The sequence below is a fragment of the Zootoca vivipara genome, chromosome 5 (assembly GCF_963506605.1).
Source record: "Zootoca vivipara chromosome 5, rZooViv1.1, whole genome shotgun sequence".
Taxonomy (NCBI): Eukaryota; Metazoa; Chordata; class Lepidosauria; order Squamata; family Lacertidae; genus Zootoca; species Zootoca vivipara.
In genome coordinates this window covers 97483256-97510719 of record NC_083280.1, presented here as the reverse complement: position 1 = coordinate 97510719, position 27464 = coordinate 97483256, and the positions used below count along the sequence as shown (strand labels likewise).

At 44.5% G+C, this 27464-nt stretch overlaps 1 protein-coding gene across 3 annotated transcripts in view; it reads left to right on the top strand.

Annotated features, from left to right (window-relative positions):
* The window catches only part of PARVB (parvin beta), a 45966-nt gene that overhangs the window by 13113 nt on the left and 5389 nt on the right, over positions 1-27464 (top strand). For 2 of the 3 annotated variants that reach the window (XM_035137882.2, XM_060275187.1), the window contains exons 2-11: positions 8470-8559; positions 11644-11714; positions 13932-14034; positions 15433-15573; positions 16686-16801; positions 19351-19409; positions 20971-20990; positions 21584-21645; positions 22945-23013; positions 24582-24683. In XM_035137882.2, coding sequence (XP_034993773.1) covers positions 8470-8559; positions 11644-11714; positions 13932-14034; positions 15433-15573; positions 16686-16801; positions 19351-19409; positions 20971-20990; positions 21584-21645; positions 22945-23013; positions 24582-24683 — 833 coding nt within the window. Of the gene's footprint in view, positions 1-137; positions 921-8469; positions 8560-11643; positions 11715-13931; positions 14035-15432; positions 15574-16685; positions 16802-19350; positions 19410-20970; positions 20991-21583; positions 21646-22944; positions 23014-24581; positions 24684-27464 lie in introns of those variants that run through there. The other variant, XM_035137883.2, reaches the window with a different exon arrangement.

Sequence of the window (27464 nt, the reverse complement as noted above, 5' to 3'; positions counted from 1 at the left end):
GGTGCCCTTGAGTGGTGTAATAGTTAGAGGGATGGACTAGAACCTGGCAGACCAGGGTTCAAATCCCCACATGGCCCCAAACCCTAAAATGTATACTTTTTATTTTTGTTTTTAGTCTTTGTATATCGTATTGGTTTATTGCTTTGGCCGATGGCTGACACAAATAAAGATTCATTCATTCATTCCCCACCTTGGGGGCCACCGTCCCTCAGCCTAACCTACCTCACAGGGTTGTTGCCGGGATTGAAGGAGAAGGGGTGGACTTTGTACACCACCTTGAGCTCCTCGGAGAAAAAAAGTGAGAGATAAATGCAGTGAATGAATCAATGAATAAAAAGTTGGTTTCTCCTACAGCAAATGGTTGAAATCTCAGTGCATGTGGGTGGGGTGTAAAGGGGTTGCTGTGTCTGGGGAATGGAGGGACTCTTGTAGTAAAGGCACACCCTCCTCTCAGTTTTTTGTGCCCGGAAATCCCACGGAGGTGAAAGTGTGATGTGGGGCAGTTGCAGAGGCGCTCCTGCACCCCAGAGGTCTTTGCAATGCTCAGAGCCAGGCTCTCCACATGACTTACCAGGCGGGCTCACAAACCGGCAGCAAGAGGAGAAGGGCCTCCTTCCTCTGTTCAGGCTCGGAGCAAGTGGCGGAGGATTTGGCTGTGGCGCTGGCAGCCTGTTGAGTTTCTCTCTGCCATGCCATGTGCTTTTTCCACCCCTCACAACGGCTGCTGCCCAACCGTCTCCTCCCATGTCACTGCGACCAAATTAACCCAGGGCTTGCAGGTCAGTTCCTGTGTCCATCTGCCTCCCTCCCTTTTAAATAGTTGGGACTGTCCAAGGCTGGTCTGGAAGCAATACGTAGCCTTGCATCCCAAGGGGCTGGAATGGCAGGCCTGCTTTGTAAAAAACGCAAGAAAACGGGAGGTAGGAAAATGTGTGACTCTCCACTAACACCCCCCCCCCAAAAAAAACCTTTAAGAACTACCTGCATGGAAGAGGACTATTTCCTGGCGGTGAGCTTAGGTTTTCCGTCCCAGAGCAAGTGGTAATGTGATGAGGTTTGGGAGTTTTCTTCACTTGCCAAGCTTAGTGTTTAGTTCAGAAATAGAGCACAGCTCAGCAGTCTTGGCAAGTGGGATTTAAAAATAAAAAATAAAATTAAGGACAGGGCATATTCTTTCTCTTTCTCTCTCCCCCCCCACACCTGCCAGCTCTTTGTTGAATTGCAGAATGGGGAGGATTATTGTGCACGATTTATTTTTAGTTCCACATTTTAGTTCCTCTGCCAGCTTCAGAGTCCATGGGGGTGTTTGGGAAATGCAGGACAGGATCTGTCCCAGAGATCACAAATAATTGAAGGGAAAGAGAAACCAGGACCATTGGTTTCAACAACAGAAAATGAGCTTGCTGAGAACGGCTGTATCAAAATGTGCTGTATTATGAGCCTGGGAGCATGCTTTGCGGTGGCGCGGTGGCGCTAGGTTGGCTCTGTCTGCACAACAACAACACTTCAGGTTAACTAGAGTTGTGTGTGCGAGTCTGTCCAAGTGCAGAGATATCACTGGTGTTGGACCAGTTTAAATATGAAACACGCATCGTCATGGTGTGATGATCACGTTTGCAGCAGTTGTCCCCCCCCAATAATATTTATTGATTTTCTAACATCACAAATTACAAAAATTCACAAAAAAAAGGAATTAAAACATGAAAAAGAAAAACACATCAGTTCTAACATTTTAATTAACATTGTAGACTTCCTCGATTCCCCTGGCACTGGGTCTGTTTTTAACTCCAAATTTAGCAATTTTCATTTATTATCTTAAATCATTTAACACATTTTTCATTATCTCACAACTATTTCTATTCTTAAAAGCATCGACTATCTTCCACCCATAATTTATCTTAATCCAAATCTAAATTTATTTTCCCATCCTACTATCCTCTCTTTCTCCCCTTAGCCTCAAATTTATACCCAATTTTTTCCATACATTCAAATATTATTTCTTTTATCATAATAACATTTAAACACTTAAATCTAATTCAGCCCCCCCCCCCTGGACTCCCCTGGATGAATCAGCCAGTTCCATAGGTCGTTCCAGTTTTGGGCCATCTTGATCAGTCAGAAAATAACATCCATTGTTACTCCTCACCCCATTCCTACTCTTTCACCACCTATCCACCACTCTCCCTTCTTCGTCCCCTGCTGCCTCCCCAATTTCCTAGCTGTTGCACAATACCATGCAACTACATTTCCACTTTCCAGCCATGTCTCAATTTTGATACCCCTTAACAGGGTGGATAAAAATCAATGATTTTTTAAAAAAATATATTAAAAAATCGGATTTTTTTTATTTAAATCGATTTTTTTGATTTAAATCGGATTTTTTTAAATAAAATGCTTTTTGAGGAAAATATATTTCCATCCAAAGGTTATTCCATCATGAAATAAAGTTGAGAATTAATTGAGTTGAGAAAAAGACCTTAATCCTATTGTTCTACAAACCTATGAATACAGAAACAACCCCTTTACTGGTTCCATGCCAGGATGCAGTTTTACTGACCAGTGCCATAAAATCATAGTTAGTTGGCGATTTTGCTTCTGTTCCTTTAGCAAAAATATGCTGTAGAAACAAGGAGCTTCATTTCATTCAGAACCCCCAATTGCAAACTTCATCTGGCAAGCCATTTCAAGGTTCAGTGGATTTTTAAAGGCCCACATGCAAAGTGCAGGATTGGCTTTGTGGTCTGTGCCTCATTCTTGAGGAATCCAGATATGCTTCATATCCTGCCATAATTTGGAATGAGCTCACATTTGAGTAGGAAACCTGCTGTTAAATCATTGTACGCTTATCCCCTGGAGCCCAAACGTTGCGTGTCTGTTATAAGAATTATAATTCTCATCCATTCAGCATGTGGGCCAATGGAGGTGTTCCATTATTGTTGGAGATGTTCTCTGCTCCCGAGTAACCCAACAGCAGGAAAAAGAGGGTGCATTTGCTCACTGACCCCCTCCAGTGTCCAGAATTTGGGAGAGGAAGGTTAGAGCTGAGTGGATGTTTGAACATAGAAACGGAAACACACAATTGTAGACTTGGAAGAGACTCCCGAGGGTCATTTAGTTCAACACACTGCAATGCACCAATCTCAACATCCAATTTGAAACCATACCTTTGTAAATGTGCTGGCAGTTTTATTGCTGCACCACTCAGAGGAGTAGGTAGTTCTTTACTTTTAAAATTTTAAAGCAACGAGCTTGCCGGACTCATACCTGGCTGTGTGCCTCATTATATGGGCCAACTAAAGTCTCTCTTGTTTCCCCATTTAAATCTCCTTATTCAGCTTGTGCTATTTAGGGCAGCAAATAATGCCTTTGGTGTGAAGTACAAATCACTGTGAGCACTTGACAGCTAATGTTCTCTCTCCCCTTCCCACTCTGCCGAGGATCCTAGGAGACTTTTGCCTTCTTCACTCAGAGTTAGAAAGCGTGGAGGTTACGGGTGCAACAACCGAATGTCTGGGCACACTTTTTATAACAAGAATACAAAGCTTAAAATGAAAGAACTTAAGCCAAAACCTTATGTTCATTTTTCACACAGTCTGGTCCTTCCCCAGCCCACCCCCCCCCTAATATTCTTAAGAGGGACTCTTCTCCAGTCTTCAGAGAGTAGCTGGAAGTGTGGAGGCAGAAAAAGGTCCTCCTTTCCTTCCCCTCTGCAGTTTTAATCTGAAAACTGTGCCCAGAGCTCAGAAACGTCTTGCGCTAATGAAATTCCCTGTCGCAAAATGCGCCTAGAACAGTGATGGGCAACCTTTTGAGCTTGGAGTGTCAAACTTCGCCAAAAAAACGAGCATAACTTGGGTGGTGTGTCACTTCGAGAAAAGAACCATAATTTCGCGATATTCATAGTTTAAATAACAAAAATGTATAATTGTAATATATAACTGTTTTTAATAAACCCAAAACTAATTATTTAACCAAACCAAAAAACCCTTATTTATGTCAGGAGTATGGGCAGGAGTCAGGCTCTGGGGGCTGTAGTGCTTTGCAGGACTGGGGCCTGCCTCAGCTTGTGCTGGAGAAGCAAGGCGTGGCCACACAGGTGAAGACCTCAGCTTGTGCTGGAGAGGCAAGGATTAGTCACCCAGGTGAGGCCACTTGAGATCTCACTGCACCTGGTGGCAGGAGCTGGGAGGGATAAAAGCCCAGCATTTCCCTTCAGCTCTTTGCCACAGCAACGCTTTCCCTGCCTGGTTGCATCTGGCCTCTTGATCCTTGCTCCGTGGACCCTTGCCTTGCCGATGCCTTGATTCTTGCTCCGTGGACCCTTGCCTTGCTGACATCTTGATCCTTGCTCCTTGGACCCTTGCCTTGCCGACGCATTGATTCTTGCTCCGTGGACCCTTGCCTTGCCGACGCCTGAATCCTCGACCCTTGGACCTTCGCCTTGCTCCTTGTTCCTTGAGCCTTCGCCTTGCTCCTTGTTCCTTGGACCCTTGCCGACGCCTGGATCCTCGACCCTTGGACCCTTGCTTTGCCTTCGCCTTGCTCCTCGACCCTTGGACCTTCGCCTTGCTTCTTGTTCCTTGAGCTTTCGCCTTGCTTCTTGCTCCTTGGACCTTCGTCTCTGCCTTGCTCCTTGACCCTGCGACTGCCTGCTACTGGACCCTCAGCCCTGCACCTGTTCCTGCTTCTGCACCTCCATCTTGCCTCTGGTCCTGACGCCTGCCAACCGGACCGTGACAATTTATCACAAAGTGCCCAGAGTTGTTGAGCTTTTTGGGGAGAGATGCTGACCAAAGTTTTGGAGGTTTTTTTGGGGTGTGTGTGCAAAAGCTGCTTTGCTTTTTTGGGGGGGTGCCCAAAAGCTGCTGCGCTTTTTTGGGGGGGGGGAGAGAACAGAAATAAATGAAAAATAATACATTCGCTGGAACTAACACGCAGCACCGGCATAATCTGCCAAAGTGCCAAAAAAACCCAAAACAGAACGGGTTAAAAAACGAACGCTGTTACACCCAATCATAGTCTCCCAAACGCCAGAAAAAAACAGCACAGAAAGGGTTAAAAAACCAATCTCTGGCTACCAGCAACAACAACAACAAAAAGGATCTGGAGAACAAATGGAGGGGGGAAACAATGGGCCGATGGGGCGCGTGCCAGCAGTGAGGGCTCTGCGTGTCACGTCTGACACACGCGGCATAGGTTCGCCATCACTGGCCTAGAACAATGGGAGTTTTGAACACTGTCTTCACTTCAGCCTGAAGGTCTATAGAACTTGTAAGCATTTTTTAAGTATGGAAAGTGGGGTTTTCATAATCGCTCTCACTCTGCCCTTCTGCTAAATATCTTTCTTTTAAAAGGCACTTTCAGGTGAGCATGTGGAACAGTCCACCCACTGCACTGATCCAGAATGCATGAGAAAGAATGGCTTGTTTGAAGGGGCTGCCATGCTGAAAAATCAACCTGCAGGTGGAAAGCAGGCCTCCCAGGGAGAAGGAGGTGATTTGTGACGTGGGACACTTTAAAATTACCCAGCTCCTTATCACCTCCTGCACACAGATCTCATGCAGATGTATAAGATACAATAGAAACAGTTAAAAGTAACATAGAAAACTGAGCAATTTCCCTACTTCCATGTGTTTTGAGGTGTATAGTTCTGTGGCAAATGATATTGTACACTATACACACAGATATATATATATACACACCCTTACTCCCTGGTGAGACTCAAGGTGGCTTACCGATGAAAACAAAATAAAAAAATTCCTTCAGTAGCACCTTAAAGACCAACTAAGTTTTTATTTTGGTATGAGCTTTCGTGTGCATGCACACTTCTTCAGATACACTGAAATAGGAGTCCCCAGGCGCTTATGTAGAGAAGGGGTGGGGATGGGGTGGGGTGGGGGTATCACTCAGAAGGGTGGTGGAAGTGGGTGATTGACTGACTGATAGCTGTTGATGACCGAAAACGACTGCAAATGGTTTTGCATGAAAAAGCAAGGTTGGAGATGGCTGAAGATCGCTTTATCATGTATAATGAGATAAGAATCCAATGTCTCTGTTCAAACCAGGTCCCTCCATGGTTTTGAGCTTGGTGATAAGTTGTAATTCAGCAACTTCTCTTTCCAGTCTATTTCTGAAATTCTTTTGTAGTAAGACAGCTACTTTGAGATCTTGTATAGAATGTCCTGGGAGATTGAAATAGACTGGAAAGAGAAGTTGCTGAATTGCAGTCGTTTTCGGTCATCAACAGCTATCAGTCAATCACCCACTTCCACCACCCTTCTGAGTGATCCCCCCTCCCCATCCCCACCCCTCCCCACCCCTTCTCTACATAAGCGCCTGGGGACTCCTATTTCAGTGTATCTGAAGAAGTGTGCATGCACACGAAAGCTCATACCAAAATAAATACTTAGTTGTTCTTTAAGGTGCTACTGAAGGAATTTTTTTATTTTACTTCGACCCAGACCAACACGGCTACCTACCTGTAACCAATAAAAACAAGAACTGCTCAAAACATAGCAAAAACACACTTTCTTGTATGTTTTAATTGCCTTACTACAGAACTAGATGTGATGACACCAGGGTGGATTTGATTTAAATCAAACTGATTTAAATCACGATTTAAATCACTAGTCAGTAAGGCTTGATTTAAATCATAGTTTTCTACATAAAGACTAATTCTTGCTGTTATAACTTCAATATGCAAGTAGATGAAGATTTTTAGAATAACAACTTTTCATATTAGTTTTTTATCCCCAGTTTAATAGGTTAATCATTCATATTTGGACAACTTTACTGTTGTACTTAGGAAGGAGAAAAATAATCATTACCTTAATAATAACAATTTAAATAGATTTATTCAACTGAAACAATAACATTACAGCACATGTTATTTGCTTAAACAAACATCCATGTTTGTTAACTAATTTGGCTAAACAAAAACAATATATATATTTTAAGAAACTTAGACTGTCAGCCCAGCCTACACATGAAAAACTTAAATACTGTCCACTCCAAACAATCAGAAAAATACTGTTTCTATTCTATTCACTGAACTTCTTGAAACTTAGCACTGAAGGGGTTGATTCTGTATTCATAGGTTTGTAGAACAATAGGATTAAGGTCTTTTTCTCAACTCTGTTCATGTTATAACATTTTTGCTGTGAAGAAGAGGCATGTGATCTCTGTTGAGTCAAATTCAGTTTTGAGAACTGCAAAAGTAAACCATGCGTCTGTGATAATATCTTGTAGGCAGAGAAACTGCCCAATAATCTTACAAAAACCTCTGGAAGAGCATGACATTGTGAATGGATTAATGGAATTTATTTACCCCAAAAATTAAACATATACAACATTATTCTACATAATTAAAAAACTAATCTTTATTTCATGGTGGAATAACCTTTGGATGGTAATATATTTTCCTCAAAAAGCATTTTATTTTAAAAAATCCGATTTAAATAAAAAAAATCGATTAAAATCAAAAAAATCATTGATTTTTATCTACCCTGGATGACACATAGTTGTCACTAACAATGGCAAACTACTTTTATTGGTTTGTTTGTACCCTGCCCAGGGGTGCCAACTTGAATAGAATATTGTGGGGACCAAGGTAAGCTCTGCCCTGCATCACATGATGCAGTGCACACACTATCAAATATTTTATTGTGGGGGCCAAAGCCCCCATGGCCCTTAGGAAGTGGCTCCTGTGAGCCCACCCATCTGTAATAATTGCAAGTGGCTATGAAACCATGTGCTGTGATGTCCTCAAGTTTTTCCCTATCTTAGTTCCAGGTGGAATCTAGATACATATAAAAATATTTTTTTTAAAAAAAGCATTTTAAAAAAATACATTTTCCATAAGGCTCACCATTGCCATCTAGTGTCTCATTGTATATTGCAGTTAAAACACACTTAAAATGTTTTATTTGCAGCTGTACAACTGAGTCTTATGTGGTAGGTAAGTCAACTTGGTGTTTACTAAAGAACTGCTAAATTGCACGTACTCGTCACCTCGCTCAAAAGGAGCTTCATTTGCCCTGACTACCTTGTGTGTTGTGACATCATCTCTCCAGTGCGTCATCTGATGGCTCCGGGTCATGTGAGGGGGAATAGTCTCTGGCTGTGTACACACCAGACACTTAAAGCACATTCCCAGCACCCCCAAATCCCATGAATTGTAGTTTGTTAAGGATACTGGGAATGGCAGCTCTGTGTGTGTGGGGGGGGGGTACACTACAGTTCCCAGGGTTCTTTGCAGGTGGGGGGATGTGCTTTAAATGCCTTGTGTTTACACAGCCACAAAAGAGAGAGTGTGTGTGTTTGTGTGAGCAGGGGAGCTATTCACTAAAGCAATTGCATTCCAGTGCAAAAATGAACTCAAGGAATGTTTGGCTCTACTCTGGATAAAAGTGAAGCAAATGGACAAACTGTGCATTTACTAATGTCTGTTGGGTTTCCCCTTTTTTCCAGTGACTGACCTGCAAGAAGAGGGTAAAAATGCCATCAATGCGCCGATGTCCCCTGCTGTCCCGGATCTGCACCCGGAAGATACTTTACTCGGTACAGTATAAAAATGCTACTTGTGGATTAAGAGATCTAAACAAAAGAGCTTCAGTTACTGTGAGGGGGAGAACAGAGGGATCAGGGGCTTGACATCATCCATCTGGAAGAGTCCCAGTGAAGGGCTGGAGTTTTGTGGTGCAGCCTCCCTGTCTTTTCCATCATCTGGGGTGGAGTCCCAGCATGCAGTTATTTCCCTCATTTTAAAATTCAGCACTGCATGGCAGTGAGAAAGCACTGCATTTCCACAATCAACATTCTTGACTGGGACGGGAGTGCTAGCATTGCAACCAGGAAAGCTAATGTAATGTCTGAACGCTGCCTGAGAATCAGGGGCCCTGACAATACCATGGAGTGACGGGAACAGGAGGAGAGAGAAAAACTATTGTCTGGGGAGGTCACTTCCTGGTTCACGCTGGAGAAACTCTTTTTAAATGTTTCCCAAAAGGAGCAGAGTGACGCCGATGGAGAAATCCAGGATTTCAATCTGGCTGGGATTGGGCAACTGTGTGCTCATCCCACTCGCTCTCAAAACACTACCGTAGTAGTGGCAAAAGAGCAACACGCCTTTTCTTTGCACCCCGGTTCCTATTTAATGTAAAGCGATTTAAAAAATAAAAGCGCGTAGCACTGCCTGCTAATGCAAACTCCAAACCAAATGCAAACGGGGCAGTTACTGCAGAAGAGTTGACTTACGACACCCCTGCAGTGTTGTGCCCCCTGAGTGTGTTACACCTCTGCATTGTTATTCATGACTCTTATCTCCCATTTTTGGGGAGAAGCATCTACAACCACCCTTTCAGTTTAAGTTTTCCCTGGCCCAGCTGAACAGTCCATCACTATTGTGAATTGTGATAAGTTAGGTTGCTTCTTTTGCATGCTGGATGTTGTACTGTTGTTTTGTTGCGCATTAACTTGGTGTTAATTTAATTAGTGTGGTGGCATATGCAGTAAGCACTTTACATAGATAGATAAATCAATAAATGCTGCATGGTTAGTTGGCACACCTCTGTTGCAGGCTGGAGGGCTGTGCCAAGAGACAGTCGCTTTCAGCCCTAAGATGCAGTTCAGTGTTGTTGTTTTTTTCAGGTGAGAGATGGGGTTTCTTATATTGCCTCCCAGGCCAGACCAAATACAGTAACCAGTTGCTTGACATAGCCTTGTGCTCCAGTGACTTACAGACTGATTGCACTTTTAAATGTTCAGAAAAAGTGCACATGACATTCCAAGATAGAGTAGGAAATCTTGTCTCTGGTGCGAACTCCCTGTCCCCCAGATAACACACGCATGTCAGGAAAACACTGCAACATTTTGCTGCAGGGCCCACTCATATACAGTCATACCTTGGGTTACGAACGCTGTGGGTTGCGCGTTTTCAGGTTGCGGACTGCGCTGAACCCGGAAATACCAGAACGGGTTACTTCCGGGTTTCGGCTCTCGTGCATGTGCAGAAGCGCGAAATGATGTCACACGCAGAAGTGCTGAATCGCATCACGTGTGTGCTCAGATGCGGCGCTTCAGGCTGCGAACGCTGCAGGTTGCAAATGTGCCTCCTGCACGGATCACGTTCGCAACCCAAGGTAGGACTGTAACTCTGAATAGATTCAGCAGCGTAAGGATATCAACCAAATGAGTCTGCTAGAACAATGCCTTGTGCCCTCTTCTTTTTTAAAAAAGAAAGAGATACGCATTTATGGACCTCTCTGGGAAGCATATTCTATGATACAGCAAATATTTCTTGCTCATCCCCACAGACCGTTGCAAAACATGGATAAGTATACATTTAATTAACATAAGAACAGAGTTAAAATACACACCCGGGAATTACACTTACTTTGAGTTTAATCAAATTAATGAGTCACCTTTATAGTCCACTGCCATTTGATTCAAAGTACTTGCTCGGATTTCCTGGCAAGAAAAAGAAAACACATTTTAGCAAAAGCAAGGCTTAAGCGTTGAAGGAAGCCTTCCTTGTGCGAACCCCACCCAGGTTTGGGAATGGTATGTGCCCCTTGGCTTCTGCATTTTGCTATATCTGCACTGCAGAGTGGGGAAGGGGAGGCCCCTTGGCACCCTGTTTCAGCATCCAGCTGCAGCCCTCAATCCTCAGCCATGGGGCAACACCAGGCTTATTGTGTGACAGCCTCTGAATTGGAGCCACTGTGTCCAGGGGTATGTTTATTAGCCATGGTATTGAGAGGGTGCCTTCAGGCAGATTTACTCTCACCCTTTTTTCTTTTTCTTTTTCGTCTCCTCCTCCTCCTCCTCCTCCTTTCTTCTTTTGCCTCTTCTTCTTTTTTAAAAAAGAAACAAAAATCTTAGTAACCCACTCCACAAGACTTTTGTGAGGACAACCAAATACAGTGGTACTGTGGTTCTCGAACTTAACCTGTCCTGGGAGTCCGTTCGACTCCCGAAATGGTTCAAAAACCAAGGCATGGCTTCCGATTGGCTGCAGGAGCTTCCTGCACTCAAGCGGAAGCTGTGTCGGATGTTCGGCTTCCGAAAAATGTTTGCAAACCGGAACACTCACTTCCAGGTTGGCAGCATTCGGGAGCCAATTTGTTCAGCAGCTAAGCCGCTCGGGAACCAAGGTTTGACTGTACAGAAAATAAAACATGCTTTGTGAGTTTATTATAGGACTCCCAAGTCCACTGACACGGTAAGTTTTCCATTGGAGCAGAGTGGCAGTCCTCACTCTCTGCCATCTTAAGACAACAAAGGAAAGGCTGGATGATGAAAAAGGGAACTGATCACCCACTTGCCACTCTGAGGAGCTGTGCCTTGAGGACTAGAAGGGTCAGGTCACTGTGTTGCAGGCCGTGTGATCGAAAGGCCTGTTCACAAAAGGGTGTGGCCAGTTTAACTTTGAGGAAACTAGCCCTGTGTGATCTCGCACCCTTAGCCATGCCACGTCCCCCGTGATGGCTTGATCCTGCTTCTAACTTTGTACCATGACTGGGTTCTTCCGCTCATGAATCAGGCCGCATCTGGCTTTTGAGAACTCGTCTCCAAGGCAGTGTGCTTGTCTGTGTGTGTGTCCCCTGATGGCTCTAACTCTGCGCTTCTCTTCCAAACTGGCAGAGGAGAATGAAGAACGCACCATGATTGATCCCAACTCAAAGGAGGAAGCCAAATTTAAAGAACTCATCAAGGTAAGGGCTTCATTGATTAGTAGCTTTGCCTTTCTTTGCTGCAAGAACACACACACTTTTCCAAATTGGAGTGGGAAACTGGCTGGATTTGCAGCTGCTGCTGCCTGCCTGGAGGTGGTAGAAAGGACGGTACCCTTTCCGATTCAATGCAGGCTGGGAAATCACATTTTTAATGTGTCCCCCCCCCCCCATTACAAAACAAAACTGCACAGGCAGGAAAGTCACAGCATTTCTGTGAATCATTCTCTGTGACTTTGGTTCCACAGAAGGAGTCACCATCAAGTTGGAGATAAAAGTGTGTCCTGAGTAATAATAATAATAATAATAATTTATTATTTATACCCCGCCCATCTGGCTGGGTTTCCCCAGCCACTCTGGGCGGCTTCCAACAGAAAAATAAAACACAATAATCTATTAAACATTAAAAGCTGCCTTCAGATGTCTTCTAAAAGTCTGGTAGTTGTTTTCCTTTTTGACATCTGTTGGGAGGGCGTTCCACAGGGCAGGCGCCACCACCGAGAAGGCCCTCTGCCTAGTTCCCTGCAACTTGGCTTCTCGCAACGAGGGAACCGCCAGAAGGCCCTCGGTGCTGGACCTCAGTGTCCGGGCAGAATGATGGAAGTGGAGACACTCCTTCAGGTATACTGGACCGAGGCCATTTAGGGCTTTAAAGGTCAGCACCAACACTTTGAATTGTGCTCGGAAACGTACTGGAGTAATGAAGCTATTGATATCTGGTGGTGACCTCTTCTAAAGCAAAGTCCCAGAAAATGCAGCTTAAGTCTTGTCACCCGAGGAAGCATGTGGGTGGTAGATTCAGAGCTGCAGGCACTGTGCGTGTTTGGAAATGATTAAAACATTAACTGTCATAGCTTTGGGCAAGACCAACTGTAGAATCAAGTGCAGAACAGAAAGAGAATTATCTTCTTACTGGGCTAAAGGAAGATCTCCCTGGGGTTATCAGTCATAGCTGACTTGCAAGTTTCCCCATAACTTGGAAGGTAGCTCAGATGGAATAATATGATCATTTTTAATTAAATAGCTTAGACTAGTTTGAACGATCTGGTGGCAGTCAATGGAATGCATCTTGAATTAAGTTCTGTAGTGCACAATGGCTTTGCAAATCGTTTTGGATCTTCCAATGTATGTTGGTTTTAAAATTATGCACACCCCCGTAATTTACAGAACTTCAGGACTGGAAAATCACCTTGCCTGAAAAATCTTCTCTCTTTGCAGAGCCATAACTTAGCCACACATAAGCTTTCTTTTGTTTACATCTGTTAATCCACAAGTAGCATTTATATACTGTACCGAGTAAAGTAAATTCCCAGTTTGTCCATTTGCTTGGCTGATACTGATATTTTTAGTTGGTTCTCTAGGGTATAGGTCAGGGATGAGGAACTAGATCTAGTTGGTGAGCCAGATTGCTATCTCCCCACCTTTTGTGGGCTAAGTTCTGACTGGTGGGTGGAGCTAACCTGTCAATCAATTGATGTCACAGTCGAAACAAAATAAAAAAAAATTCCTTCCAGCAGCACCTTAGAGACCAACTAAGTTTGTCATAGGTATGAGCTTTCGTGTGCATGCACACTTCTTCAGATACACTGAAGCAGACACTTATATATAGTCAGATGGTGGGGGGGGGAGGTATTACTCAGAAGGGTGGAGGGAGTGGGTGATTGACAGACTCATAGCTGTTGATGACCGTTAACGACTGCAAATGGTCTACAGGAAAAAGTGGCAGTCCTCACTCTCTGCCATTCTGAGTAATACCTCCCCCCCCCATCTGACTATGTATAAGCGCCTGAGGACTTCTGCTTCAGTGTATCTGAAGAAGTGTGCATGCACACGAAAGCTCATACCAATGACAAACTTAGTTGATCTCTAAGGTGCTTCTGGAAGGATTTTTTTTTATTTTGTTTCGACTACGTCAGACCAACATGGCTACCTACATGTAACTTGATGTCACAGTGACATCAGACAATCCTTATTTGCCTGCATGGGGCTTACAAGTGTTTTGCAAAGTGCTATTTTTGTGAGATGCAGCTGAAGAATTTAAATCTAATACAGGAAAGCTGGCACCATAATAGATTTCTTAGTTTCCCAGAAAAGTCTGCTTGACTTGAGGTTTTCTCACCCCAACCCCTTAAAAGGATAGAAACTAAATAATGTATTAGGACCAACCAAGTAATCTATACTTTTTCTTTATTGTCCCAGGTTTTAATTGACTGGATAAATGATGTCCTGGTTGAAGAAAGAATCATTGTCAAGCAGCTTGAGGAGGATGTCTATGACGGGCAGGTGCTACAGAAGCTCTTGGGTGAGCTGCTGCTGCTGTAGACAGGGGGCAGTGGACAGAGTGCTGGAGCTGGACCGAGGGGAATCTGGGTTTGAATCACCACTCAGCCATGTTGGTCGCTGAGGAAAAGCAGGCTTTGCTAAAACAAAAGGGCTGTGTTTTGGACTTCAGACTAATGAAAAGGAGGCAACCGTACACTTTTGCTTCCATTTTTGATTGACCGTAGTTCACTATTACAGTATATCCATAGTTTCAACTGGTCAATCTTCAGTATGTTTTCTGAGATAAGCCAGTTGTGCAAACCATGGTTTGAGGTTAACCATGGTTTGTCAAACCGAACCAAGATTTGGCAAGCTTTGATTAATCAAAAAGTGGAAGCACAAGACTCTAAATTTAGTCTCTCCTTGTGGCCATGCCAGGTGAGGAGAGAGATGGTTCTCATAATGCTAAACTGTGGCTTAGCGTTATGTCCAAAGTGGCCCAGTGAGTATCGCTTTAGATCCAGTCAAGTCATTGTCTGCGCTTGCACAGTCAACCATGAACATAGCCCATTTCCTCTCTTTGCATTAGCTAGCAGGGAAACAAGACAGGAAGTTGCAGTTAACTATTCCTTGGTTAATGTCTTTGAATCAAGCCAGTGCATGAAGCCACAGTTTACGATTCTTGGCTTCTTTGAAAGCCTTTAACCATCATTCCCAGTTTACACATAATGGGAAGCTTGACTCTCATGAAAGGGGTGAGCAAAGGGGGCTTCCAGGTGCAGATCCTGGTTTATGAAGCCAGGATTTGAGTGGTGTGAGCCAGATGAATGAGACCGCCTTAGTTTTGGGTCTGTGGTAGCCTGACCCCTGAGGTCCATGATTGATTACTGTAATATGCTTTATGTGGCGCTGCCCTTGTATCTGGTCAGGAAGCTTAACCGTTGGGCAGGAGCCCAAACCCCTTAAGAACTGTCTGATCCCTTGCGCTCCACCCTGATCACTGAGATCCTCTGGTGGGTCACTCCTGGTGGTTCCCCCCATCCCTGGGGTTTAGTTGGCCTCCGCTGGCGGCCAACCCTTTAGTATTGCAGGCCCTGCCCTGTGGAACTCCCTAGCACTGGGCATTTGGCAGAAGCTACCCCTCCCTTCTTTCAGACATGTTTTGGAAACCATCTTTGTTTATAGACAGGCCTTTGAATAATTTTTCTCTTTTTAACCAATCAGATTTTAGTGGATACTTTTGCTGATTTTATTCTTATTGAAATGTAAGTGTGGCTTATAACCACCTTAAAATATAAATAAATTTCAATTTTAAAAAGCTGGTGGGTTTGTATCTGGCCAAGTGAGGAACTGGCTGCAGGGGGGGGGGTCCATGTTCCCCATCCCTTTTGCACTACCTGAAGAATCTCGTTTCTGCTTGTCTGTTTTCCCAACCCAGAGAAACTAGCTGGCCGTAAGCTGAACGTGGCCGAAGTGACGCAGTCAGAAATAGGCCAGAAACAAAAGCTGCAGACTGTCCTGGAAGCTGTCCACGATTTACTGCGACCCCATGGCTGGGCTATCAAGTGGAATGTTGACTGTAAGAAGCTTGTCTGGGTTGGGTTCGTTGTGGGGCAGAGTTGCTCCACTGCCAGGCCCCTTTTGTTTGCATTCAGAGAGCAAGACCAGGGAAGATCTTTGCTTGAGACCCTGGAGAGCTGCTGCCAGTCAAAGTAGACAGTACTGGGCAGGTAGACGCACATCTGCGTAAGGCAGGCTGGTGTGTTCACAGAATTCCCCCCTGCCCTGGCATTGGGCAGGTTAGCAAAGGCAAAACAGTATTCTGCAACTCGTGTCAATGATGCAAAATGGCTTGATTTGTGCCATTTAGTTCATTTTGCATGATTTCTGCCACTCGTGGGGAGGAGCAAGTTGCCATACAGGACCCTGAGGCCCCACACACTGACCACTCAAAGCTCTTATTGAGACACCATTCTGAGGTCAGTTTTCATCTGCTGTTCCCCGTATGTTCCAGCATATTTTTGTACCCCTGACTACGAACTTGCTTTTTTCAATTCCTCGAGTGGTTTAGCAGTCAGTCCCTCTTGAGAATTGTAGCTCGGAGAGGGGAATAGGCACCCTTGAAAAACTACAGGTCCCATAACTCTTCGGGGGAAGCCATGAATGTTTAAAGTGGTCCCATGGCGCTTTCAGTATATGGTTTGAATATGACCTGAGAGAGACCTGGTGATGCAGGCAAAAGGAATCGGGGAAGAATAAAGATCATAGAATCATAGAATCATAGAGTTGGAAGAGACCACAAGGGCCATCCAGTCCAACCCCCTGCCAAGCAGGAAACACCATCAAAGCATTCTTGACATATGCCTGTCAAGCCTCTGCTTAAAGACCTCCAAAGAAGGAGACTCCACCACACTCCTTGGTAGCAAATTCCACTGCCGAACAGCTCTTACTGTCGATGCCCCCAGCTAACTTGCAGTTGCCATTGGTGTGGGGGGGGGTTAGAGTGGAAAAGATGTGCAGCTCTGAAGAAGAGGCTCTGCAGAAGACTTAGCGGAGAGGCAAGGTACTTGGGGCCCCCTGGAGGCAGAGGATCAACCCCAGATCACCGATCCAAAACTTACCCGGAAAATGTTTTTCCTTAACTGCCTTTTAAAATTTGCGTGTCTCAATATATCTGTGTTTCCCTTCAAGCGATCCACGGCAAGAACCTGGTGTCCATTCTCCACCTGCTGGTAGCTCTGGCGATGCATTTCAGGGCTCCCATCCGACTTCCTGAACATGTTTCTGTGCAAGTGGTTGTTGTAAGGGTAAGGGCATGCTGAATCCTTATGTATGTATTTCCTACAAATGTTATCCTGTTTTCTGAAAGTTGGTTACACTTTAAAGTGCTCTCTCTCACACACATACCACCTCAGATGTCTGGACTCCATAGCCGAATAACAGTACTCGGGGGTGGGATCAAGCTGCAGAACTGGCCTAGACCTAATTTGGGAGGTTTGCAAATAATAACGTCTAGAAAGCTGATGAACGTTTTAATCAGGTTTTACTCTGTTGCTGTTTTAACTTTTGTGAAAGTCTTAAATGGTTCTTAATTCTTATTGATAATTTTATTGCTATATCTTTTTTGCAAATTGCTTTGAGGCGTTGGGGTTTGTTTTAAGAGTCAAGCGATAATCAGTCAGTGAAATAATAATACAATAAACAATTGCTCTGAGAAGAAATGGGGAAGCGTAGGCAGTCGTGGTTTAGCTTTATTGGCCACATGTTCTCCTGCCATCAGATTAGGAGTGGCTAACCTGTGGCCTTCTAGACAGTTATAGAATCATAGAGTTGAAAGGGATCCAGAGGGTCATCTAGTCCAACCCCCTCCAGTGCAGGAATCTTGACACATGACAGTCTCCCATCCAATTTGAAACCATACCAGACCCAGCTTCGTTTCACAAATGTGCTAGCCGTTTTATTGCTGTACCACTAGGAGGGTGTTGGGCTCCAACTGCCAGATGCCACATTCAGTGTGGCTCAGAGTTCAGGGATAATGGGAGTTGTAGTCCAGCAACTCCTAGCACTCCCCATTAAAACCACCCCTGCCTTAGGCATACCTGAGATTTGCTGGTCTGTCTGTTCTGGCACATGGAGCCAGATGTCAGGGCATTAGGGCACTTTTCAAGGGTCAACAAGTCACATAGAACAGGTATTCATAGTTTCCTCTCTAGTTGGAATCATTTTAAATATAAATAATTACTTGATTTAATTGTTAACAAATTGCTGTCAGTTCTAACTGCTTGTTTCTATACATTCCGGGGCTTGTAATTTGGCTGCCAGCCTTTTTTTAAGAGATACCTCTTTACAAGATTGACTTATGAAATGTGTTGTCCCAGTGGAAATATTGTACACACAACCCACTCCCAGCTGGGGAAAGGGATCTGATCCCTTAGATCAGGCACCCCCAAACTCGGCCCTCCAGATGTTTTGGGACTATGATTCCCATCATCCCTGACCATTGGTCCTGTTAGCTAGGGATGATGGGAGTTGTAGTCCCAAAAACATCTGGAGGGCCGAGTTTGGGGGTGCCTGCCTTAGATACAGAGGGCTTTTTGGATTCCAGAAATCTGGGAGCAAAGTGGCTCTTCTGATTCTGCAGGAATCAAGGAAGAGAAAAGCAAGGGTTGGGTTGCCCCTAAATCATCGCTGCATGGAAGCACTCCTGTTTTTCTTGCCTGTGGCTGTTAAGAGCTGCATACATTTCATAATTGAGGAAGGTCTGTGCTATGTTTGGATTTTTTTTAACTTCTGTATTGGTAACAGCTGTAGCTGTAATATGCTAAACAAACCGTTTGCCGACGGTGGTTGTTTTCTGTGACTTGATGTTACTTCTTAGGGGTTGTGGGAGAAGAAAACAATTTGCCATAAACGGCACCGGTCGATAGATTGATGGTGTAACTTTGCAAAGTCCCCAAGGGTGCAGGGCAATTTCCTCGCATCTATAAACCCTCCACAGAATGTGAGAGATTAATACATCTCCCTGGCTTCAGAGGCCTGTCTTTCATTTAAAGCTGTGGTCACTTGGGAGTGGGGCGAAATTGTTTTGCTGAAGGCAAAGGAGAGTGCGGCTGCCTTCTGGCCTTTGGATTTTCAAAGATGCCTCTGCTTGATTATCTCCATTTGTTGGAGGAGGGAAAAAGAAGAGACTCCTGTCAGGAGAAACAACATACGGTAGTTTAAACAGGGCGTCAATCTCCTTGTTGCTTTTGAAAGTACAGTATTTAAGAAAGGCACCCCTAGGTGGCACAACTTTTAGGTTAAGTGGGGATTTCAGAGCCTGCATGAATGCTTTCTCTTGCTCAAGAGAAGCAAAAGAACACATATTTTAGAATGCTTTTGTATGGTCATTCGCCATGGGCCAATACAGATTCTGACAGAGAAGAAGAGCTTACAAAGGACTTTGCCTTCAATTGGAACACTACTTTTATCTTTTTCTTTCTCCTCTGGAATCATCAGCTAATAATTAGGGCTGTCATCTTGTTAAGGAACTCCTGTTTGTTTTAACCAACTGTTTGTTTCAGTTGTATGTAGTCACTTTGAAGAAAAAAGGGTGTGTTTTTTTTTAAAAAAGATAATGCATGTCTGCGGTGTGCCTCTTCCGCTTGTGAGAGAAGACGGCCTTTTCAGAGACGGGTGACTGCCACCCATAGCTTTCATTTCTACTTTAAATTAAAAAATAACGGGCACTGAGGTGCTGTTAATTGCTTTTACATGACCGACGCCTGATTTTGTGATGGGGGCAAGCAGCCTTTTCAGTCACAATTTAGGCAGAATTTAGTGTTGTGCCACAAACATTCTCCTTTCTGTCTTCCAGAAGCGGGAAGGTCTTCTCCAGACAGCCCAGGTCACAGAAGAACTCACCACCACCACCGAGTAAGCCCTTCTCCTACCCTTCGCTCATGGGGAGTGCTCAGAAAGTTCTCGCCTGGGATCATCTGGGACAGCCATTGTGCCCACTAAATAGTTATCTGGACCTTTGTAGACCTTTGTAGTAGGTAAAGGTAAAGGGACCCCTGACCATTAGGTCCAGTCGTGACCGACTCTGGGGTTGCGCGCTCATCTCGCATTATTGGCCGAGGGAGCCGGCGTATAGCTTCCAGGTCATGTGGCCAGCATGACAAAGCCGCTTCTGGCAAACCAGAGCAGCACACGGAAACGCCGTTTACCTTCCCGCTATAGCGGTTCCTATTTATCTACTTGCATTTTGACGTGCTTTTGAACTGCTAGGTTGGCAGGAGCTGGGACCAAGCAACGGGAGCTCACCCCGTCACAGGGATTTGAACCGCCGACCTTCTGATCAGCAAGCCCTAGGCTCAGTGGTTTAACCCACAGCGCCACCTGGGTCCCTATTGTAGTATGTACTCCAGTGGTTTTCTGCCTTGAAGGAACTCGTGCGTGCTGCAGACGTTTCTGCGGACATATTCTAGGGTCTTCCCTTGGTTCAGGTGGGGCATCAGACAGACCTGTTGGGCCTCTGTTGCCTTCTATGAACGGAAAATAAAAGCTAAGATACATCTAGTGGCCCTCCTGCTGATCTACGTTGCGTCATAGTGGTGGGCAACCTGTCTCGGGACTGGGGGCACTTGCCCAGAATTATATATCGTCATTCATTGAGTAGCACCAGGAAGACAGACAGTGAAGTGAAGGAGAATTATTCAGGCATCAGAATTTAGGAGAAGGCAGAACTTGATGCCTGAAGGATACAATCCAGCTTTGGATGCTTTGATTCAGGCAGCAATACGTCTTGGGCCAGCACTGACTTCCCCCCCGGGGGGCACAGGGCCTTGGAATTCCCATAATTCATCCTCAGGGCCGGTGCGTCCATTTAGGCCAACTAGGCAGTTGCCTAGGGCGCGAAAATGGAGGGGACGCTGGCCAGCCTGCCCCGCAAATACCCTGCGCCACCGCCGCCCTCCCACGGCGCACACTCGCACTCCTCCTGCCTATGGAGGGGACGTTGTGAGCTCCTCAGTGGCTGTAGCGAGCGAGTGGCGACAGCGCCCGTAGCTGAAGCCTTCAGCTATGGGTGCTGCTGCTGCCACCGCCGCTCGCTCGCTCGCTGCACTTTTGGCTTGCGCTCCTCCCGCCTATGGAGGGGACGCAGCGGCGTCAGCAGCGCTGTGCGTGTGTCATGATGCATGTGCCCGGGGGCGCGCCAGAAGGTGATTTTGCCTAGGGCGCATAAAGCCCTAGCACCGGCCTTGGTCATCCTCCTTGGAGCTCAGATTTTAGTATAATGGTAGTGGTATATAAGAAAATTGTTCTCTGGCCTTATGGGGTAATAATTTTGCCTTTCATAAAAGATTGTGTAGCAAGATTGATCTTGGTCTGGGGTGGGGTGGGGAGATACCTGGGTTTTCTTATTCAGTTGTGGGCTCTTAGGAACCCATTATTAATGCACTAACTAAGCATTTTCTAAAACTCTGATTTGCAGGATGATGATGGGTCGATTTGGTAAGTACAAGATTTTAACTCGGAATATAAACCCATAATAATGATCCGTGTGCAAGTTTCGAAAAGCAGTAAAATACAGTTGCATTTCAAATGCTGTCTCTTGTTTAGTTTGTCTCACCATTTAGGAGTTGCCCTAAATCATGTTTTTGTCCAAGGTGGCACATTAAAACAATTCTCTCGTTCTCCTTTTGCTCTGTCTTCTTGCATCCCATTTTCTCAGAAGGCTATTTACGCTTGCACTCTGTGCTTATTTTCATTCATTCATTCATTTCATTTACAGTATATCCCAACTTTCCTCCACAAAGCTCAAGGTAGCATACATACTTCTCATTTCATCCTCACAACAACTTGATGAGGAAAGTTAGGCTGTGAGTTTCATGGTTGACTGGTGAATTGAACCTTGGCCTGCCACACCCTAGTCTGATCCACTAACCACCACATGACACTGGCTTTCCTCTTGCTCAGTGAGTCCATTACAAGGGTTCCTAAAAAAAGGACGGAATAAAAGTAGTCATCATGCATATCTTGCTTCTGTGAATTTTCACTAAAGTGTTTATTGATTTGTTAAAACCTTGTTCTCTTTCTCAAACCAGAACGAGATGCTTTTGATACCCTCTTTGACCACGCTCCAGATAAACTAAGTGTCGTAAAAAAGGTAACATGCCATTTGTTAATAATAATAATAATAATAATAATAATAATAATAATATTTTATTTATACCCCACCCTCCCTGACCAGAACCGGGCTCAGGGCGGCTAAATCCAATAAAATTACAATAAAACGTAAAAGAAAAAAACAGTTAATTAAAATACGGGTTAAAATACATACAATTTAAATTTAATGGGCCAGTGGGCATTTCCCCCCACTCTCTTCAGATGTCTTGCTTTCACCAGGATTCGTCTAAGGACACGAAGGAGCAATGGCTTTTTAGGTGCTGGGCGATTATTGCAGGATGCCTGCTCCTCACGATTACGACTTTTTTTGCAGCCTCCACACGAAGTTGCTGGCACAAAATTTCCAGCCTTTATTTGCCCTCTATTTACTGTTTCTGGCAAAGATCTTTTGTCACGTTACTGAGAATGGGTGTTTTTCCTGGGATGAAAAACTTTAAAATGACCAGCAGCCTGGATGAAGCAAAAAGTGAAGTGCCTCTACCTCAGCCTTTGCTGAACTCCACTTCTCCTTCCTTTCTACACTTTGACCCCTGAAGAGTCAAACCACGACAGGGAAACCTATTTGGGTCTGAGGGCCACCTCTGGGCAGCCTTCTGGCAGCCACTTGCCAAGGGCGGCTGGGCCAAAGGAAGGGGTGGGTGGAGCAGCAAATGCAACGTTTACATTTTGTGCAGTAGGCAAGTTTCTACACCCACTCACTCACTCACTCACTCGCCCCTCCATCCTCACAAGCAAGAGGCATTCATCAAAGGACAGCCAGGCAAAAACCCTCAAGAGCCAGGCTGCAGAGGCGTGTAAGAAAGTTTTGCCTTAGGCGGTTTGTAGAGTCCTGAGGATTTACATTCTTCCTCCCTCCCTGTTGCTTGTTGGTGAGTCTGTCGATTGAGGAGCTTTCTTGTGCTGAAAAATGTTTCAAAGCAAGCCTCCTTGGAAGGTCCAAGTTGTCTTTCATCAGATGCTTCCAGAGCACATTTCCCCAGGGGAGCAGCTTTGCTGGAGGATGCCGCTTGCGTGGGCAAAAGACACTTCATGGGAATCAGTCCACGTTCCATTGAATTCCAAATATAATAAACCTGCCAAAGTTTCCTTCTCCATAAGCACAAGGTTTACAAATGGGTGGTTTTGTACTGTGAAAGTGTTTACGTTCCTTCTTAGAAGTGTCAAATGAATAGCGGTGCGGTCCTAGGCACGCCAGTAGATGGGCTTAGGGTTGCAGCCTTGATCTGCATATCGCTGGTTCATTAATTTCCTTACCTGCTGTGTTCTTTTTCCTTTTCAGTCCCTGATCACTTTTGTGAACAAGCACCTAAATAAACTTAATCTGGAAGTGACAGAATTAGAAACCCAGGTAAGAGGCGTTCCTCAGTCCCAGCGTTGACAGTCAAACCATGCGTTCAGATATTTTTGAACATCTTCCTTTTTAAAATCAAGAAATGAATCAAAGTATCTGCAGGAGGCTGTAAATGTTATTAGATGACTGGGGTTTAAGCATGTAAACTTTTCCTCCAAGACTGTTTTTGCTGATAAAAAACTTCTCTCTCTAAGCTGCTTTCCCACTCAAATATCTGAGCCTGAATACAGGACCAGTTTAAGCTACATCTCTGCCGTAGGTAAATATTACATCCCCTTGTCTTTCTCCCCTGGAGAGTTTTCCCCAATTTCAACCCAATTTCCCTGTTATATGTAGCTGAACGGGGCAAAGGGGAAGGACTGAAGTTACATAAAATATCCCCATCTTTGTTCTTGAGGCAACATGGTCTGGAGAGAAAATGATCCCCCCTCCTTTCTGAGTTTTCAACTCCTTTCCCTTTTCCATGGAAGCAAATGGAAAGGTAGCTCCATTTACTTCTATGGAGGGCCTGTAAGGGGGCCACAAATGTCTCCACATCTCCCACCCCTTTATTCCAAGGGTCTAAGGTGGCCCCTCAGCACCTAGACCAGGCATCCCTAAACTGCGGCCCTCCAGATGTTTTGGCCTACAACTCCCATGATCCCTAGCTAACAGAACCAGTGGTCAGGGATGATGGGAATTGTAGTCTCAAAACATCTGGAGGGCCAAAGTTTGGGGTTGCCTGACGTAAAGGGACACAGGTTAGCTACCCAGGTCCAGACGAAGGCAGAAGTAATGTAAGCGCTTAAATATTAGCAACAGTAGTGAAACTCAGCTTCCTGTCGTGCTCCCCCTGTTCTTTTTGGCTTGTCAAAATATGCAAGCAGGTGGTAGAAAGGGTATGCGCAGTTGAGACGCGGCAAACAGAAAAACCTTAAACTGAAAATGAGAGGCAAGTACAAGACCAATGAGTTCAATCTTATTGGTCTCAGGATTTCTTGGTAAAAGGGGTCTGTAAACTTTTATTTGCACTGTAGCAAATAAACTCACCTTGTCCATTTTAGTTGCTGGACACCATCGCAGTCTTGCCCGAAATGTATTTATCCTAATAACAGGCAAGCCAAGTTCCTATTTAACCTGTTGTGTTCTGCATCTCTTGCTGCGGCACGAGGAATTAAATACGGCTGCCTTGGAAGGACAACAGTTGAATATAAAGTTGGCATTTGATAGATTGGTCCGTCCCCCCCCCCATAGCTGTCAAGTTTTCCCTTTTCTCGCGAGGAAGCCTATTCAGCATAAGGGAATTTCCCTGGAAAAAAGGGAGAACTTGACAGCTATGGTCCACCCCCCCCCTTGCACACTTGGAAACACCCTTTCTTGTTTCACTCGCTCTTCTTTTGCATTTTTCTTCACCTCCATCCTCTGTGGGGTAATAATAAATCAGTAAAATCCCTGCAAACACCAATTGATGCCAGCAATTCCGACCAGAGCTGATGTGCCCAGGAGATATTGATTATTGATTCAGCTGATAGTTTGCAGGCAGCACTCGATTGATTTCTCTTGGGGTCACTCATGTTTCTCTTCAGTTTGCAGATGGCGTCTACCTGGTGTTGCTGATGGGTCTCCTCGAGGACTATTTTGTTCCGCTCCACCATTTCTATTTAACACCTGAAAGTTTTGATCAGAAGGTGGGTAGGAATCCCAGCCAGGCAACTTTGGTTTGCTGCATTCATATTTTTTTAATAAAAAAATCTATTAATTTTCCAATTAAAACACAATTATATCACATCCATTATTTCAAATTATACAAATACATATCAATTAAACCGAATGTTATGCCAAATCATAAATTTTTTTTGAGTTCCCATGCTTCAAAATTTGGGGATTGCTGATAACTGTCCACACTGCCGTCTTTATTCTAATGTCCAAATCTTCACTCAAAATCCGTAATAATCCCGATCTTTCCCAACAGTCCCTCTATGTTTTCTTTCTTTCATTCAATTTTTCCACAGCTGCTGAGATAAGCATCAAATGAGATTTAACACATATTCATTCTCCTGTGTGAATGGTTTGCCGCATTCAAATGAGCCTTCCATCTTCATATTTGCCACTAAAGCCAGAGTGAAACCAGCAGGTTCTCATAATGGCGGCAGAGAAGCTGCATGGTTAGCATTTTATAATTCTGTTAAAGGCTCTGAGAAGCTTAGCCATGAATCTTACCTGGAAAACCAATTAATCCAGCAGCTACTGTGCAGCCCGCAGCTTCACAATGATGTATTAGCTGCAGGGGTGTATGAGAGAAATCTAAAGATAAAATGGCCTGCAAATATAATTTGAAGAGAAAGTAAAGTCTCTCGAGTCACCCTTATCTCACAGACTGTGCTCCAATAGAGCAGCTGGATCTGTGTGCACAGGGCACTTGAAAAGGCCATGATCCTGCTGATCCTTTGGGAGGGACAATGGGCAAGTGAAGGGGACAGAATCCGCTCTCTCACACAAATGGCTGGTGGGGGGAATCTTGGCTGCTCCTCCTCTCCTTGGATGTGACTGAAAAATCTCATGGGCAGTGCCTGTTGATCCATCTTGCCCCCCCCCCATCTTCCACGAGGACGTATCTCCTAACTGAAGAGGAGGAGAAAGCCCCCTCACATGCACACAGTGGGCGTTCTCCGTTTATTTTATTTTTCTTTTGAGGATTTATAAAACCGTTCCTAAGAAATGAAGGTGGTGTGCAACAGCAATGCTAAACAACCAACTTGCATAGTAAAAGTAAATCGATACATTGCAATCTAAAAAGCAGAATTCAAAAGCCTCCAATCACACAGTGTACACTATAAAACAGCCGAGTCACTCTTTAGTGTACAGAGAGAAGCTCTCATTGGTCACCTTAAAGCAAAATTCTGGGCACTTGTCTGAATTCTATTTATTCAAGTGCTGGGGAAAGCTTTGCAATTCTGTTGCTGATAGCAAAGAAGTATGCCCTTTTAAAATAGGTCGAGGGAGGTGTTATTTGGGTTGTTGTTTTTATTTTGATTATGTACTTTGTGGTTTTATATTCTGATTTTCCCCTGTGAACAACCCTGAGACCTGCAGGTATAGGGTAGTGGTATTATTATTATTATTATTATTATTATTATTATTATTATTATTATTATTATTATTAAATTTATATGCCACCCCATACCATAAAAATATAAAACCGCAAAATACATAATCAAAATAAAAACAACAACAACCCAATAACCCCTCCAAAAAACCCTGCATTTTAAAAGGGTATAGGATAACCCTAACCTTGATACAGTAATAGGGTATTATAATAATAATAGTGAAGTCTGTAGCTCAATGAATTCTATGTGCGCCGGAACTGCTGAACCAACCTTGCATTATAAAAATATCGAAATTCCACTATAACATGTATGAATGAGTATTAATTCATAGGCTGGCTTGCATAGGAGACCTTGGAGCCCCTGACGGGAAGCTGTATGTGTGCCAAGGAAGGATAGAGCCTCAGTTCGTACTCAGTTTGTACCACTGTATTCTGCTCTGGTCAGACCTCACCTGGAGTACTGTGTCCAGTTCTGGGCACCACAGTTCAAGAAGGATCCTGACAAGCTGGAACGTGTCCAGAAGAGGGCAACCAAAATGGTCAAAGGCCTGGAAACGATGCCTTATGAGGAACGGCTTAGGGAGCTGGGCATGTTTAGCCTGGAGAAGAGAAGGTTAAGGGGTGATATGATAGCCATGTTCAAATATATCAAAGGATGTCATATGGAGGAGGGAGAAAGATTGTTTTCTGCTGCTCCAGAGAAGCGGACACGGAGCAATGGATTCAAGCTACAAGAAAGAAGATTCCACCTAAACATTAGGAAGAACTTCCTAACAGTAAGAGCTGTTTGGCAGTGGAATTTGCTGCCAAGAAGTGTGGTGGAGTCTCCTCCTTTGGAGGTCTTTAAGCAGAGGCTTGACAGGCATATGTCAAGAATGCTTTGATGGAGTTTCCTGCTTGGCACGGGATTGGACTGGATGGCCCTTGTGGTCTCTTCCAACTCTATGATTCTATGATTCTATTTTGTGTTGGTTTATTTAGAGGACTTGTACGTTGATTTGCCCACAGTGTTCCAGGCGCCTCTCAGTCAAGTAACATGTCCAACCATAAAATTTGGCCGAGGGAGCCGGCGTATAGCTTCCAGGTCATGTGGCAAACCAGAGCAGCGCACAGAAACACCTTTTACCTTCCCACCGGAGCGATACATATTTATCTACTTGCACTTTTTTGGGGGGTGCTTTCAAACTGCTTGGTTGGCAGGAGCAGGGACCGGGCAACGGGAGCTCGTCGCGGGGATTCGAACCGCCGACCTTCTGATCGGCAAACCCTAGACTCACTGGTTTAGACCACAGCGCCACCCACTGTGAGTAGTTTTAATTAAAACCCTTCCTCCTGTGTGTGGCCCTTGCAAGAATTGGTCCTT